At 53.0% G+C, this 17,189-nt stretch overlaps 1 protein-coding gene across 21 annotated transcripts in view; it reads left to right on the forward strand.

Moving 5' to 3' along the window:
- CACNA1G (calcium voltage-gated channel subunit alpha1 G) overlaps positions 1 to 17,189 on the forward strand; it is a 148,229-nt gene that overhangs the window by 39,499 nt on the left and 91,541 nt on the right. For all 21 annotated transcript variants that reach the window (XM_054083097.1, XM_054083079.1, XM_054083092.1 and 18 more), the window contains exons 2-5: positions 5,720 to 5,831; positions 6,312 to 6,445; positions 15,005 to 15,102; positions 16,401 to 16,560. In XM_054083097.1, coding sequence (XP_053939072.1) covers positions 5,720 to 5,831; positions 6,312 to 6,445; positions 15,005 to 15,102; positions 16,401 to 16,560 — 504 coding nt within the window. The remainder of the gene's footprint in view (positions 1 to 5,719; positions 5,832 to 6,311; positions 6,446 to 15,004; positions 15,103 to 16,400; positions 16,561 to 17,189) is intronic.

Below are 17,189 nucleotides of genomic sequence, written 5' to 3' on the forward strand. Positions count from 1 at the left end.
CCTGATCCAGAGCCCCTCTTCAGCTTTCCTGGAGCCCCTTTCAGTGCTGGAAGCTGCTCTAAGGTCTCCCTGGAGAAGAAATACAGTAGGAAAGGAATTGAAGGAATACGGTAGACAAAAAAATCCATTTAAATGCTCAGGGTTGTGATGGGAATGCTGTAACCTTTCAACCGGGCAGGACATTAAGAGCGTCTCCTGTTGGCGTGGTGCAGCCGGAGGTGAAGCTGGGAAGGGGTTATTATTTCCATCTATGAGGCAGATTAATTCCGAGGACTTTTAACTTCCCTTGCAAACGGCCTGAATTAATGTTTTAGGATCTCAGTCCCTGCCTCCGCCCGCCCCCCCAAAGGCCAGACCCTGGAAGTCCCATTATGCTCCTGTCAAAGGGGCTATTTCTGGAATTGATGATATGAATGAAGCCTAAAACTCCGCTCTCATTAACGTCTGCAGCTTATCCCAGTGTCACTCCTAAGCTGGTGGGACTTGGTGACACTGCAGGGGAAGGCTGTCATTTCAACCCAATTTTCACATCGCATTTGCACAAAATTTTCCAGCCCTTCGCCGTTGCTTTCAGCACATTTGTCAAACCTCGGTGCTGTCCCGCGAGCCGAGCTTTGCCCGGCACAGGAGAGATGGCAGTGGGTGGTGATGGGGGACTTGATCGTAGCCGTGGCCCGTGGGTCCAAACAACTTCTTGCCCCAGAAAACAAGTGGCAGAGCAGCGCTGAGGTGTTGCCTGCACAGATCCAGGTGGTTTGATGTGTTTCTGCAGTGGGGATTTAGTGCAGAATAGGAGCTTGGAGACCCCAGTGCTGCACTGGTGCCCACCTTGCCTGCAGAGCCCTGCTCCCCATCACGCTGACTGTGCTTTCTGGGGGTCCCACCCCATGTCCCGGTGATGGCAGGACAGCAGAATGTTGCCTTGAAGCCAATGCTTTGCTGGAGCACTGGGGCTGCTCAGGAAAAGCTGGAGGAGAGGGCGAAGAAAGGAGCCAGAGAGAAGAGAGAGATCATAGAATCATGGAATGGTTTGGGTTGGAAGGGACCTCACAGCCCATCCAGACCCTTCCGTGCCATGGGCAGGGACGCCTCCCGCTGGATCAGGGGCTCCGAGCCCCATCCAACCTGGCCTGGAACCCCCCCAGGGATGGGGCACCACCGCTGCTCTGGGCAACCTCCCCACCTGAACAGCAAAACATTTCTCCCTAAGATCTCATCTCAATCTCCCCTCTTTCAGCTGAAAACCATTACCCTCATCCTCTCCCTGCCCTCCCTGATCAAGAGCCCCTCCCCAGCTTTCCTGGAGGCCCTTTCCCTACTGGAAGCTGCTCTAAGTTCTCATTGCAGCCTTCTCTTCTCCGGCTGAACATCCCCATCTCTCTCAGCCTGTCCTCACACAGGAGGTTCTGCAGCCCTCGGATCATCTCCGTGGCCTCCTCTGGACTCGCTCTGACAGCTCCATGTCCTTCCTATGCTGATGCAGGGAAGGAGAAGGGAAGCAGCAGAAGCTGGGAGCAGTGTGTGCGCACTCTGGCTCCGCAGAGGAATGTCAGCCTGCTGATGGACCGAGCATCGTGCTTGTCATCCTCTTGGTTGCTGCTGCCCTCGAGCAACAGCTTCCCATTTAATTCACTCGCTGGTGAATTTGATCCAAACTTGTGCAACCAAATCATCGCAAGTATAATGCAATATCCTTCTCTGTTGATTAGATTAAGCTGAGTAGTGCTGGCTAATTGAATCTGGGGCTCTTGCCTCTTAATTACAAAGGTCAGGCTCTGCTGAGTGCGGGCAGGTAGCACAGGGATCGCTCGTGGTGGGGAAGAGCTGAGGGTTCTTCTCCTGTGCAAAGGCTCCTGTTCGGAGCAGGTGAGTGGCTCCTGGATCTTTGCCTGTTTTTTTGGTGCTCTTTATCTTATGGATTTTATGAGTCAGTTTACAACAAAAGTGTTGCTGGATGTGTCTGTGTGGCAGAAGCAGGGGGGTTTTAGCTCAAAAGCATCTGTGAGCGTTTTGGCTCTCTGTCCTGACCAAGTGGATGGTAAAAATCATCGAATCTTGGAATGGTTTGGATTGGAAGGGACCTCAAAGTCCATCCAGTTCCAGCCCCTGCCAAAGGCAGGGACACTCCCACTGGATCAGGGGGCTCAAATCTCCATCCAAACCATTCCCTGACTCTGTGAGTCTGTGATAAATATTTCTCTCATGCAGCATGGGCTGTGGGCTCAGCGCCACCACTGCCCTTCAGCCTGAGGGTTTGCCTCCTCCTCCTCACCTTTGCCGCTGGTAGGACCCGTGCCGGCTCTCCGGTGCTCCCCAAAGCCCCTCTGCCCCATCGCTGCCCGCGCAGCAGCAGTGAGCAGCATTCGGTAAAGATGAAGCCCCTTCTGCATTTGCTAATTGAAGAGTTTCCGTTTGTCAGCCTCTCGGCTCAAAGGAGGGTCTGTACAAAGCCGTAGCCATCAGCACTTTGTGTGCCTCTGAAAATCCCATTAGCAGAAGAAAGAGCTTGAAGTTTCATTCAGCTGGAAAAAAAGAAAAAGGCAAAAAAAAAAATAAGCCCCCCCTCTGCTCAACCTTCTGATCTCTCAGCTGCACATTAACACACCGCCCTCGGCACCACCGGAGTCCCCAGCCCGGGAATATTTAATCAGGGTGAAGTGTTATGTTGGACTCGAATGTGTTTGCTTGAGGGAGGGATGTGCTGAGAAATGGGGCTGCTGGGGGAAAAAAATCTGCCATCAGCAAATGCAATCCCCCCCCACACCCCTTTCCCCGGGCTGTTTTTCTGCCTGTGGGATGTTTGATCCTGCGAGGAGAGTCGGGGTGGGAGGGCTGGGGATGTGATGGGGGTGTTCGCCGTCACCTCGCTTGCCCCGTCCTAGGGGAGCTGGGCTGTGGGCCCCCGAGGGCTTTGTGGGGTGCAGCCCTGGCGCTGATCCCCACCTCGCCCTCCCGGTGGCACCTTATGCCCCATCTGCAGCAGGTTGGGGTGTCCTGGGGGGCTGCACTCCTGTGACCACCCTCTGCCTTCAGTTGGTCACTGGTACCGACATGCTAAGGAGCGTTGGGTTGTTCCGGAGGAGGCACAGGAAGGTGTCCTCGGTGCCATCCCATGCTGTCCATCCCATTGCAGCCACTGCTCCTCCTTTTGGACACGCAGCTGCGGTGGGCTTGGGTCTGCTCGGCCGCCCTGGGTGGGCGTTAGGGCTGCTCTACCTCTTGGAGAAGAGTGGAGGTGACATCAGGGGGGCTCCAAGCAGATGCCCATCTTGGTTGTGAGCCCATCTCGGCTCACTCAAGAGCTTCGTGGTCCCCAGCCAGCACCAAGCAGCCCTCTGCCGTGGGAAAAGCATCGCCTGGGTCCTGTGCCCAGCTGAGATGGAGCCCACAGAGGAGAACCAGACCCAGTGCCAGCTCTTCACCACCATGAAGCTTTGCCTGTCTGGGGAAACATCCATCTGATACATGTGGTAAAGACATGGTTAGCTTGGATACTCGGACACAGAATTAAGACTCAAACAAGGTGACGTGCCATTGTTTATTTGGTTATGAATTGTGCATCGAAAGAGGAGAGAGAAGGAAGGAAGGAAAGAAAGAAATAGAGAGATAAGGATAGCTACCACCACAGCATCCCGTCACTCTGGTGATCAGTCTGGTGGGAGAACGTTCTCCTCTCCTCATCCATGCTTGTCCCTTTATGTGGGCAGGGTCATGCCTTTCTAATAACCTCCTTTCACTAAATCCAGCCTTTATTTTCCCACCAAAAGCACCTGTTCGTGTCTGTCCAGCTCCCGGCGGTTGTTTTGTCTGTCTGGTGTCTGTATCCATGATCAGGGGGGATCTGCAAACCCACCCTGTTGAGTCTGTGTGCAGTTGTTTGGGTGATGAGATCTTCAGGTTAGCTGTGATGTTGGGTCAGACCAATCCTTTCTGTGGTGCACTACCCCATGTCCACAGGCTCTGACCCTACCAGGCTGCTCCTGAGCCTCCTCCCTTCCCTGCTGAACATCCCTGCCAGCCCTGTCACCTGCTGGGGATCTTGCAGGGTTATTTTTCAGTTCTTTATGTTCTCGAGGGCTTTGCAGCTCCTCCATACCCGAGCCGTGGACACGGATGGCTCTGCAGAAGGCTGGTTTCCAAGGTTGGTAGCCCCAACCTGACAGTTGGAATGTCTATCCCGGTATCTTGTAAACATTTCTTGTGATTAAAAGACCCAGATTGCCGACCCGGGTGACTCAGCCCCATGTGATTTCCCAGGAATTTGCCCAGGATGGGTAGCAGGAGCTGCCAGCTCCAGCACGGTGGGGAGGCACCCGCTGATTCATCCTCACCTTCTCCTTCCCCAGCCGGATAACGCCGCAGCATGGGTTTCCAAACACCACCCGCTACCGCCTTGCAGCGAAAGCTCTCGTCTGACAAGGTCCATGCTTATTTTCCTGGAGTCTGGAAGCTGCTGCGTGCGCCCGGGCGGGAGCGTGGCCCCGGCTGCCTGCAGGTTTTGGCAGGCGATGGAGTGTTTTCCATGCTAGGCTGGAAGATCTCCCCAGCGCGGCGTCGCACCCGCTCCTGATTTCACATCTCTGTGTGCCACGCGGTTCAGAGCTGCCTGGAAGTGCCCCTGGAAGATGCAGCACTTGGGCACCGGGTTTGAACCGTCCCTATGAGGATTTGCTGCACTTTATTTTGCCCCCAAAGTAACAGCATCTGAAGGCTGTCCCGGCAGCTCAGCTCTTTAAAACCCCTCGGAGAGGCGGCAGTGGGGTCGGGGAAGGGCTCTGCCGGCCCTCGTGCTCTGAAGGCTTTTAGGCAGTCGGTTAATGGTTCTGACAGTCTTAATTCAAACTGGGAATGAAAAGTTCAAGTGACTCCAAGGGAACGCCCCTGGGATAAGCTGTGACATGGTTAATAGAAAATTCTAATGGTGTTAAAGTGCTTTTCTGTAAAATGCCAGGAGACGAAATTAATGGTGTAGGGGCTTTTTTTTCCCCTAAAAGTTGATATCGCTCTTTTAATTTAATTTTTTAATCCATCACATCAGTGCTCGGCACTCTTGCCACAAAACTTCTGCTTTATAGCAGTTTGTGCATTAGCTGTAGCCGCTGATGTCTGCGTGGGGAGAACGTGCTGGTGGGATCCAAACAGCACTTTGGCTTTCCATGCAAAACCAGATGGAGATGTTGATGTGCACTTTGCTTTAAAGATCAGATTAACCCCTCTGGCCCTGAGGAGGCCACTGAGATGATGGAGGGCTGGAGCACCTCCCATACGAGGACAGGCTGAGAGAGTTGGGGTTGTTCAGCCTGGAGAAGTGCAGGCTCCAGGGGGACCTTAGAGCAGCTTCTAGGATTGAAAAGGGCTCCAGGAGAGCTGGGGAGGAGCTCTGGATCAGGGAGGGCAGGGATGGGATGAGGGGAATAGTTTCCAGCTGAAAGAGTGGAGATTGAGGCGAGATCTTAAGAAGGAATGTTTTCCTCTGAGGCAGAGACAGACACCAGGGTGCCCCAAGCAGTGGTGGTGCCCCATCCCTGGAGGGGTTCCAGGCCAGGTTGGATGGGGCTCGGAGCCCCTGATCCAGTGGGAGGTGTCCCTGCTCATGGCAGGGGTGGCACTGGATGGGCTGTGAGAGGTGTCTTCCAGCCCAAACCATCCCATGCTTCAGTGGTGGCTGCTCATGGATGCTTATCTGGATCCGTTGCTTCCTTGATGGGGCCCCGTGCAGGTGGTTCGAGAGAGTGAGCATGCTGGTGATCCTGCTCAACTGCGTGACGCTGGGCATGTTCCACCCCTGCGAGGACATCGCCTGTGACTCGCCGCGCTGCAGGATCCTCCAGGTACGGCTGCTGCTTTTGGCTTAACAGTGGCCCCGGGACAATGGGGAGTGGGAAGGAACGAGCTGCAGTGGAGGTGGCCTGGTGCCTGGGGTGCCTGGGTCCTGCCAGCACATGCAAAAATGCTGGCGTTGGTGCTCGGATGTGAACACGTGGTGTCATCAGGCAAAGCCCCTGCCAGGGTGTTCTGGCCTCAATGTAGCCAAGCTTTGCTTGGAGTGCCTGAGGAGGGTTAACCATTGAGTTCATCATGAACATAGAACCTAAAATACACTTGTTCCTTTATCCCAGCACCATGGGTTCTGTGGGCCAGTCTGGGTTGGGGGAAGACAAGGGGCTGCTCTCAGCACTGCCTCTGCCCAGGGCTTTTACTCCCTCCTAGAGCAAGAGAAGTCTTTCTTGGGCTCTGGTCTCTAATTCCCTCCCTCGGTGTGAGCGGGCAGCGATGCAGGAGCATCCCTCCTCCCTTCCTTTCTTTTGCAGAGCTTTGATGATTTCATCTTTGCCTTCTTCGCTGTGGAAATGATCGTCAAGATGATCGCACTGGGGATTTTTGGGAAGAAATGCTATTTGGGAGACACATGGAACCGCCTGGACTTCTTCATTGTCATCGCAGGGTAAGCCCACCATGGCAGGTGCCCCTCTCCCCGTGTGTCTCTGTTGTCGTTTGTGGCATCACTTGGCGAGTGTAGGGTTTGGGGAAGCAGCTGCTTTGCAGTTTGCCACGTTTTGTCATGGGCATTGTCCATCCTGTCTCCACAGCAGACATCACTGCCTGCGTGGGGTCCCTCTGGTCCTCTCGTGGGACAGTTGATGCTCGTCTCACAGAGGGCAGAGCAGTGGGACAACAGCCGTTTGTTTGCGTTGGGTTTTGGCCAGCCTGTGCCCTGGGGCTCCTCACCACAAGAGTTGGTCCTCTCCTTCCTCCAGCCCTGCTGGTGGCTTCGGTTTCCATCAGGGCGAGGTGGTGGTGGAGTGGGCGGCTGGAAGCACAGAGCGTGCCAGGGTAGTTCACTGAAATGTGCGTGATTGCTCTCATTACTGTACTTTTTCTTTGTGAGGGAAGGTGACCAAGTTTGCCTTTTTGAGTGTTTTCCTTTCAGAGGCACCTGGTTTGAATTAAAGGCTCTTCCAGCACCCGAGTGTCTCCTGGCAGAGGCTCGAAATCCACATGAAAAGTCCCTGGCCCCCGGCCAGCACACCGAGTTTCTTTGACACACGAATCGCTTGCCGGCCCTCGCCTCCCCCTGTGCTCTGAGTGCCCAAAGACCTTTGGGAAAACAGTGATTTTTTCCCCTTTTGATAGGGCTGAGATCACATTTACTGGATTTTCCTGGAAGGGAGCAGGGGACCCTCCCAGCTGCAGTGTTTCCCCAGCATCGCTTTGATGTGCCCAAAGAAAGGGCAACCCATTGGTGGGCTTGGCTCATGGTCCATCCGCCCCCGTGGGGTCGTGGCACACATCTCTGCCAGGCAGCTGGGAAAACTAAAGCAGCAGCCCAGTAAAACCAGTAAGGAGGTGCCAAGCGTCCCGGCCCGTCCTTGGCCTGGGAAATTCATTTTCATGGGTGCTATAGAGGCCAAAAGATGTACCTGGGCTGGAGGCAGAGGTGGAGGGCAGAAGGGCCAAGAGCTGGAACTGTCCCTGCCAACCCATCTTCTACGGGAGGCCAGAACATTACCGCTGCACCAGCCTCTGGCTCCTTGGGTGAAGAGAAGGCTCATGGTTTCCCCTTGAAGCATCAGAGGAACATCAGGGGCTGCAGAGATGGGGTGTGAGGCAAGGTGGGACTCTGGGTCTGGCTCTTTCTGGTGGAGTTGTAAACTTCAGCAGCACAACCAAGGGTTGGAGCCTGCTAACGCCACCCTGTGTATTCTTTATTTCTTCTTTATAATTTCTTATAGTAGAATTAAGTGTGGTGAAGACCCAGACCCGAGCAAGGCCCGCTCTCTTTGATGGATACTTGATGAAGCGCGTCACGTTCTTGCGTAGATCTCGCGTGAGGGCTTCAGCCAGGTTCCCTAGTGAAGTGGCAGCAGAGTGAGAGACCCATAAACTGATGATTCCACGTGGCCCTGGTGGCCTCAAGGGAACAGCTCTACTTCTGCCTCCCCATTTCCACGCAAGCCATGGCAGTAGGGGAGCAGCAGGGCAGCGTGGGCTTCCTGGCGGGTCCTGGGCTCCTGCTCTCCTGCTTGTCCTGCTGCTTCCCTGCTCGTGGGCTGAAGGAAGTGATGACAAGGGGAGAGGAGAACCAGCATACTGTGTCTGTAGGGCGTTGAGTGGGGAAGGCGTGGCGTGCTGGGGGCACGTGGGAAGTGCTCTGCACTCCCATGGGGAGGTAGACCTCCTGCAGAACCCTTCCCTACCAAGTCTAGGAGAGGCTTCCAAACCAACCTTCTAAAATGTGGAGTACTTAATTCTTCGTGTTCCTTGAGAAGTTCCTGGACCAAGCGGAGGTTGAGATCGCAGAGGAACCGTTATTGTGTGTGTTTACTCCAACTCTCCTTCTTTCTGAGGGCCGGGAGAGCTGCTCGGGTGCTGCGCTCGCTCCCGCCACGCTGCTGGCCGCTGTCACGGCGTGCCATTAAGTACTTCTCAGCTCCGTTAAACTGTCCAGACCGATCTCATGAGCTCACGGAGAGTAAAATGACTTCTTTGTGACAATGTAATGCAATTAGTGCTAATTGTAGTGTGTGTAATGTCTGCAACACATCTCTGTAATTACAGGAAAACTTGCTGGAGAGGAGAACAGCGCTGTAGGATCAAAACTCAGCTCAGTGAAGCACGGCTTTGGCTGTAGGTTACGGAGCTGCGTGGGGAAAAGGGAATGGAAAAAAAGTGATGAATGGCGTAATTATGTTGTGTTATTTTAAAGGAGAGGATGTGGGGAGCTCGCTTTTAAGAGAACACTTGAAGGTTAATGGGCGTTGCAAGCCAGCTCTCTCGCTCTAAAGATGATTCAATATGATTTTGACCTCTCGCAGCGTAAGACACAGATGTATCGAGGATGAACATTTGTTTACATCCAAAGATGTGCAGAAGTATTTACAGTTTAGCGCTGACTGAGGCTCGGGCTGGTGGACTGGGGCTGTGGGGTAGAGGTGAGCCCTGACTTGCCCTCTCCCTGGCTGCTTCAGGACCCAGCACCCACTCCACCTTCTCCTTCTCCGAGCAGGGTGCTCTTTTCCAACGCTGCTGTGGGAAGGCTGTAGCTGGGGTTGGAGATCTGCCTGCTGCTCAGCTGGAGCAGCCCCAGCTGCTTTGCTGCAGTCCCACCAGCTTGCAGAACATCACCTTATTTTGGCTTTGGTCAGAGAAAGACTTCTCTGAATCTCTACATCCCTCTGGACTGGATAATGCTTTAAACCATCTCCATCAGAAAAAAACCCAAAATGACAAAACCCCCCAGTGATTAATGGCTTTCTGAGGAGAAAGTCTTTAAATCAGGGGGTAATTTAGTGCTGTAAGAGCTTGCAGGGTTCCTCTCTGCCTTCTCCAGGCATGGAGGAGAGCACGGCGCTGGATCCGTGCTCTGTTCCTGCTCCTCTCTGAGCAGGGCTGGGCATCCGTACGTGTTTGAGCTCTGCGGGTCTGTTCTTACTCCAGGCTCAGTCAGTTGTTTGGCCAAGCCTGCAGAGTCCTGGTTGTGCTTTGTGTTGCCTCTTAAAAGCCTTTGGAGGAAAGTTAAACACTTCTGGAATATTTTGCTTACCGTTTGAGCTGAGCTGGGGCTGGAGATCTTGGCAGGCAGAAAGACAGACACCGGTTCTTTTTCTCTTCGCTTCCTGAACACTTTGAATGTTTGTTATCATTTGTTCTCCCTCTGCTGAAGGCTATGTTAAAGAGTTTGCTCCGCTGAAGCCTTCATAAAACAGCTCTTAAGGATGTCTTGCTCGCTCCTGGTTTAGAGCGCTGAATTTCAGGGGTGATATAGGCTGCAGGAAGCCTTGCGGTGTTCATCCCCCACTCCATCCCTGCTCCGTGTAAACCCGGATGGTCTCTGCAAAGCTCTTTAGCTCAGAAATTGGGATACGGGGATGCTGCCAGAGGGGGGTCTGCAGGGACCGGTGATCCCGTGGCTGTGGCAGCCAGAGCAAAGCCCCTGCTGGGTGCGTTGGGTGAAGCTCGCGGTGCCGGCTCACTGCGCGGGCAGGCTGGGCTCTGCTGGGCTCTGCTGGAGAGCACTTGAGCTCTATAGGGACCATCAAGGTGCTCTTCCAGCTCCTTGGGTCAGACGTGGGGAAGAAAGCGCTGGCATGGGGCTGCCTGCGACGCTCCCTGCCTCAGCCTCCTGCCACGACTGCAGGCAAAGGCTTTTCTTTCCCCTGTGTTAGTCCCATTATCCTTTAAAAATCAAATAATAAAACAACAGAGGCAGGGATGAATGTTGCTTTTTCACCCCCTCTGCCTGCTGTATTGATCGCAGCAAGGAACAGAACCTCGGAGATGTGGCTGCACGGTGCCCTCTGCTCTGCCTGGGCACCGTGAGCGCCGTGGGGTAATTGCCCGTGTAAGCGGCTGATTTGCACACACAATTACCCAATGTGCAATCACAGTCGCAGCCCCTTTGAGCTCCAGCAAAAGCTGCACCAAAGTCTCTCCCAGGAGCCTGCCCCTCTCTGGTGCTTTCCGGGACGATTGTGGGTGTCCTGGATGTTGGGAACCTCCTCCCGCTGCCTTTCTCCATCCTGGCTGAGCCTGAGTTAGGTGCTTCTTGCTCCGAGCAGAAGTGAAGGAACCACATGAAGGTGATGGGAGTGCAGGGAGAGGATGAGGGGAATGGTTTTCAGCTGGAAAAGGGGAGATTGAGATGAGATCTCAGGGAGGAATGTTTTGCTGTGAGGGTGGGGAGGCCCTGGCCCAGGTTGCCCAGAGCAGCGGTGGTGCCCCATCCCTGGAGGGGTTCCAGGCCAGGTTGGATGGGGCTCGGAGCCCCTGATCCAGTGGGAGGTGTCCCTGCCCATGGCAGAGGTGGCACTGGATGGGCTTGGAGGTCCCTTCCAGCCCAACCCATTCCATGATTGTATGATCCCAAACCTCCAGGGGTTCAAAATTCTGGAGTCAAGCTTTGGAACTTGATGTTTTAAATGACTCTGTGGAGGACAAAGAGCAGCCAAGATGCAGGGCTGGCGAGGGCTCCAGCTGCAGCTGCTCTCTAGTGGGAGGGGTGTCCCTGGCCATGTCGGGGAGGTTGGAGTGAGATTATCTTTAAGGTTCCTTCCTACCCAAACCATTCTATGATTCTTTCTCCGTTGCTCCGTGCTGCCTTGCTGCAGCCTTGGAAGCAGAGCATCCCGAGCAAGGCACATCCTTGACTCACAGAAACCTGCTGGGTTAAAGAAACCCCTCAGCAGTGTGCCTTGCAGCTGAGCTGACTCAAACCCACCTGCAAAAAGCTTTGTCTTTTGAAGTGTTAGGACTTTTTTAAAGAGGATGTTTTAGTTTCTTTCAGTTCTTGTGCTGAACTTGCTGCTGCTTTCAAAGCCTCATTAGTCAAGTGTCCTGCCTGGGACACACGATGCCTCTGTGTGGCCAGATCCGGCAGGGCTCATACTCCCCTCAGTGCTACTTCTTTTATTCCATTCAGGTTGATTAAAATGAATATTTTTAAGATTAAGCAACACCCACGATTGCGGTGAGGCTTGGGAGGCTTAAAAGCAGCGCCTGAGCAAAAGCAGAGCACGGCGACAGGCGGGAGGAAATTTCGTTCCAGCTTTCTGAAGGCACAATGCTGCCTAAATAATTTCCCTTTGTCTTTTCCAGTGCTAATGGCTTAATATCATCCACTGATTGCTGTGCTTTCTAGATAAGGGATGCCTATATGCCCAGTTTTGGGAACCTTTTAATGCTGAATAAATCTGAGCCAATCTCTTGCTGGCAGCGCATGGCAGCTCTGTGCCAGGGTGAGCCGAGGGGTGGGCAGCTCCTGGGGATGCTGTGGGCATCGCTGCTTTGCTACGGGATCCTTGTGTGCCCCTGGTTGTGTCCCCTGGCTGTAGAGCCCCCCCAGCACCCTGCTGTGAAAGGGGAGAGCCCAGGTTTTCCTTAGAAAGCGCTCTCAGCGTGAACTCTGATGGGTTTCACACCATCTCCTGCTTCCTGAGCAGGAGTGATCCCAGGGGTGGGGGCAGAGCCGGGATGGGTCGGTGAGGTGATGCCGGGTGGGTGTGGGAAGGGCTTTGCTGGCATTTCTGTGCTTTATTAGAGTCTCACTGGGTGAGAAGAGCCCCTTCAACCCATCCTGAGCATCACTTCTGCGAGCCCTTCCCCTGGCCCTGCGCTTCCAAGGTCCTTCCCAAGGCTTTGGGTTTTATCGGAAAGAAGCCCCCGCGCTCTCCAAGTCTTACTGTCTCCAGGCAGAACAGGAGGGAATTTGTAATGTTTGGTCCATCCTCAACCCTCCCTTGTGTCTCTCTGTCTGCTGAGTCCCAGGAGTTTTCCTTCTCGGAGGCGTTTGCCGGAGGTTTGCCTCGGCTCTCTCTGCATCCCACCCCCAGCCGTGGTACGGCTGCCTTTGCAGATGCTCCGCTTTTATTCTTAGAAAGCCCCAACTATTTCCGCTTTCCTTCTGAACATCTCCAGCGATCGGGGGCTGCTGATGGCTCTGTGAGTCTCAGCGTTTGCTGCGAATCCTTCCCAGTTAACGCCGAGTACTTTTCCGAGCCTTGAGCTGGGCCGGGCGGCCGCGGCCGGGGCAGAGGCGCTGACAGGCGTCGTGCTTTTCCGTTTGAACAGAAATGACATTTGAGCTGACGATTCACCAGGGGCTCTTTACGCTGCAGGTTTTCAACGCGTAAATGTTATATATGCTGGTAAATGTACCTGTCACCTCGCCAGTCGGTGACATCCTGACATTTGCTCTCCCTGGGCATCTCCCCTTGCCAGGGATGTGGATTGATTCCTCCCATGCATCCCCTCGCCTTGGAAGGTGACCTTTGAGCTGGGAGGTGGTGGGATTCTCGTCGGACTTGCTCTTTAGTGGCTGATTTTTACCCACTTTGTTTTCCCCAGTTCTGGGTCCTCTCGAGGCTCTCGAGCTGCTGGTTATCAGCAGTGGATCCTGTAGGCTGGGGCTGAGCTTGCAGGGCTGTAACGCCGGTGCTGCCGTGGGGAGGAGAACATCTTGGTCTCAGTGTCCAAGTGCTGATGCTGTTTGGTTGGGGTTTTAAATTTGGCGTTGTAATTGTTTTTTATTATATGAAATCTAAATGCATTTTACAGCACAGCCTTTGCAGATTTTGAGCACACACATCTCGGGAAGTGAGTCTAGAGCTGTCATTAATCAGAAAATGATTTGTCTTGGTGTGAAGAACCATATGCTGCTCTGCATTTTGCCAGCAGCCTCGGGTTTAATAATGGATGAAAGAAAAGCTTTGTGTTTGACAAGGGCTTTTTACCCGAATCCTGCAAACCGTACACAAATCTGATTTTCAAACGGTGAGTGAAAGCTGAGAAGCGTTGAAGTCCAAGGAAGTTGTTGCCCCTCTCCTTGCTGCAGCTCAAGCTCTGCCAGCGCCGCGAGTCCTGTGCGTTGAGGAAGAGGCTGGGTTTGGTCACTGGGACCACATGGGCTTTTGTGGACAACGCTGCCTTCCTTTCCTATCAGAGGATGAGAACAAACCTGTAGCATCCACACGTGTCTGCCCAACATTTATATTCTGAGACCGTCTCGTGGCTGTAGGTGTCAGTTAAATACAGAGGAATGCATTGAGGTTGTTTTGATCTTAGATGTGGTTTGATCATCGTCATCTCCATTAAAGCCTGTCGAGAGAAATGGGATAAAGCGTCATTGCATCAGATGTGGAGCCAGGTGTTTGGGGGGTAGAAAGTCATCTCCATCCTGGGTTTGCTGATGGCCAGGAGGGAGGAAAGTGGGTGTGGACAAAGCTTCCTCCTGAAGTTCTATGTTTCATCAGGTAAGATTAATTGAGGCCGGGGCAGGTGTGGAGGAAGGTTGTGTCTGGGAAGCGGAGAGCCTGTCTGCCAGAGAGGGCTGGAAGAGCTTGGCTTGGCCTTGCAAAGTCAAGGCTGAGAGGAGATGTGATTTGTCCTCTGTAAATACAGTGGGTGGGTAAACACCAGGGACAAAAAACAGCTCTAGAAGCTCCTTAAAAGGCATCACTGCCATAAGAACAAATGGATATGAGCTTGTCCTGGATAAATTCATACTGGAAGTTAGGCTGTCGGAGTTGGAAGGAGGGAACCACCCAGCTAGCTTTGAGGTGGAACTTGATCATTTTTGGAAGAGATTAATATCCTGTGGTTGCCTGTGGCGGTGGGAGCCTTGACTGTGTGGGAAGCCTCGTGCTCTTCTTCCTTGCCTTTGCCTGGCTCTGCTTCTTCAAGAATGCTTTTGGGCAGAGCTTTTGTGTTTTCCTGCTGCTGGAGAGCAATATCTCAGTGGTGATAAGAATGATGGCCCTGCTGTGCTTCAGTAAAGGTGCCACGAGCAGAGCGAGGCGGTGCCGGGGGGCCCCGGGGACTTGGAGCAGTCCAAGTGCATCCCCAGACTAAGACATATGAAGGTTGCACCTCAGTGTCCCGAGCTGTGACATAACCCCATCAGATGCAGTGTTGGAGCACTGGGAGGTTCCTCAGTCCACGTTTGCGCCGTTTTGTTATCTGCACGTGTCATCAGTTTGGGTTTGTGTGCTTGAGTGCACCTGAGTCCCAGCTGCCCGCGGTCTCTGGTGGGCAGAGCGCAGCGTCCTGCGCCGTGTGCCTCCTGCACCCGGGGGAAAGGATCTGTGCCTGGGGGTGCTCCCCTGCTTTTTGGGGTTGTGCTGGTGCTCAGCACAGTGAACCCAGATTCCTTAGAGTATCCGTAGAACTGTTCTTAAAAACAGGGCTGTGCCTGGAAATTCCCCTCCTGGATTGCGCAGGGACTTTCAGAAGCTCCTGCCATGGACCTGTGCAGAAACAATAACCAAAGCCGATGAGGGGGAGAGATCTGTGGCTGTGGGAGCTGGTGTATCACGTTCTTGCTCATTGACTTTATTCTGATACGCAAACAACCCTTAATTAATTCTCTGGCAAACTTTCCTGATGGGAGAGGTGCAGTAACAAGTCCCCCTGTGAGCAGCTGGCATATAATGTTTGATTTATAATGTTTGATAATCTAATGTTTCTCCAGAAGATCCTTGATGCTCCTCTGCCTTCATCTCCTTCACAGGATGCTGGAGTACTCGCTGGACCTGCAGAACGTCAGCTTCTCGGCCGTCCGCACTGTCCGCGTCCTGCGGCCACTCAGGGCCATTAACCGGGTCCCCAGTAAGTCGCATCCTTACCCTCCCAGTTGATGCAGGTTCTTCATATCTGTACCCCAAGGGTGGAAGAGCAAACGCAGATGCCCTACGAGTATGGGTGTTGAATCCGGCATCGGTTCAGCCCCGTTCAGTCAAGAGCTCCTCTGTCTGAACTGGCCCTGTGCCTCGCTGAGAACTCCTCAGCTCCAGTTCTGTCGCTGATGCTGGAGGTGCCCGGGCTCTTGTTTATTGTTCTGCCTCTCAAACTTAATCTGGCTTCGCTGCTGCTGTTTGAATCATTGTGGTAGCTTCAGAATCCTGTTTGCAGTGGGGTTTTTTATCCCCACTGCTGACCTGATGGATGGCTGAATTTATCCGCCACTGTCTAACAGGGGATGTAATTCACTTAATGTGTTTTGAAATTCCGGGTAATTTATCTTGGCCTCTCCGCGACGTAGTTGGGATGGGAATGAAATGTAAGGGGGGAAAAGAAAAAAGAGAGGGTTGTATGATGATAAATGCAGTACTCACAGAAAGTCACTTCGGTTAATTAGGAGTTGATGCGAGGTGATTGTTCCCCAGTAGAGGAGGAGAAGAAAAACCCCAATAGAAGAAGTGACAGCACCAGGAAGAGAGAAGAAAAGTCTTCTTGAAGTATCAAAGTAAAGGGCGCAACAGTAAAGCTTTCTTTAAATGCAAATCAATACAAGCGAGTGAGAGAATGCAGAAGATGGGGAAAGGAGGAGAGCGAGAGATGAGCACAATATTACAGAGACGTCACATGAGATCAATTTTTTTGTGTGTAAATGTCAAGTTGAAGTCACCATCAATTTGTCTTTGTTACAGAACTGGCTGTTCCTGAACTTAGGAGAATTAACTGCCAGAGAGAGTCCTGTATTTTGAGGAAGAGAGGGGATTTAGGGTAGATGAGGGGAATTAGGGAAGGAAGGGAATTTTAATATATACCAAGGAGGGAAAGAAATATGACTGAGCAAGGGGGAACGTCAGAGTTTGGTCTCAGGGAAGAAAGGAGACGTATAATTTCTGGAAGACTTCAGGAGCAGGAGAGGACTTGAGATGGAGAGTGAAAGGAGAGGAGAAAGGAAGGTAGGTTGTGTGCCCAAGAATGGGGCACGGATGAGGAGAGGCGTCCCAGGGGCTTTGAGGGGAAACCAGAGAGGACAGGGGAGCTGCAGGTGTTTGCAAGCCATGTGTGGATAAGGAAGGAAAAGCGTGAATGGAAAGGACAAGGTCAGGAGGACACAGCTGGAATAAATCATTGTGGACTTTTCCTCTTCTCTGACTGCTTCCTCTTTGCCTTAGGTATGCGCATCCTAGTGACGCTTCTTTTGGACACGCTGCCCATGCTGGGGAACGTCCTCCTCCTCTGCTTCTTTGTCTTCTTCATCTTCGGCATCGTGGGAGTCCAGCTGTGGGCAGGTTTGCTCAGGAACCGCTGCTTCCTCCCCGAGAACTTCAGCATGTGAGTGCACAGGCAGCAGAAATATCTCTCCGGCTCGGGCAAGTCCATCCCTCCAGGAGACAGGGCTGTCCTCCAGGATAAAAGCCCTGGTCTTCTGTAAATGTTCCCTGCTCCTAAACACCACCACACCTCTTGCCCAGGCATGTGTGCTGGAACAGGGCGAGCTGTGCCAGTTTGCCATTCGAGTCCTGCAGGGCTGTCCTTAACCCTCAGCCAGCCCTTGGCAACCTCTGATTGATAAAAGCCTCCAAAAATCCCCAAGAAATGAGTTCAGGCTTTCAAAATTAACCATATCATTAACCTGTGACCTTTTCTGTGTTAGATGAGACTTTGAAGTTGGAATCCTCTTCAGCAGCTGGTGGTGTTCGTTGGAACGGCATTTGTAGTCCCACCTGAACCCCAGGGAAAGCTGATGAAGCTACAATACATATTGTGATGCTGGATCCTTTCCAGTCTCAGAGGAAGCGTAGTCTCTGTCCCGAAACGTTCTTTTTCACAGATTCCTGGATTTGAAGGCCAAGAGGACTGTTGTGATCAAATGGGGTTTTGTAGCACCCACTTTCCTGACCAGCCAGCTTGCCAGGTGTAGGATTGCTTAGAGTGGCTGAAATACCCTTCAGTTCCTGTAT

The sequence above is a fragment of the Cuculus canorus genome, chromosome 18 (genome assembly GCF_017976375.1).
Source record: "Cuculus canorus isolate bCucCan1 chromosome 18, bCucCan1.pri, whole genome shotgun sequence".
NCBI classification, from domain to species: Eukaryota; Metazoa; Chordata; class Aves; order Cuculiformes; family Cuculidae; genus Cuculus; species Cuculus canorus.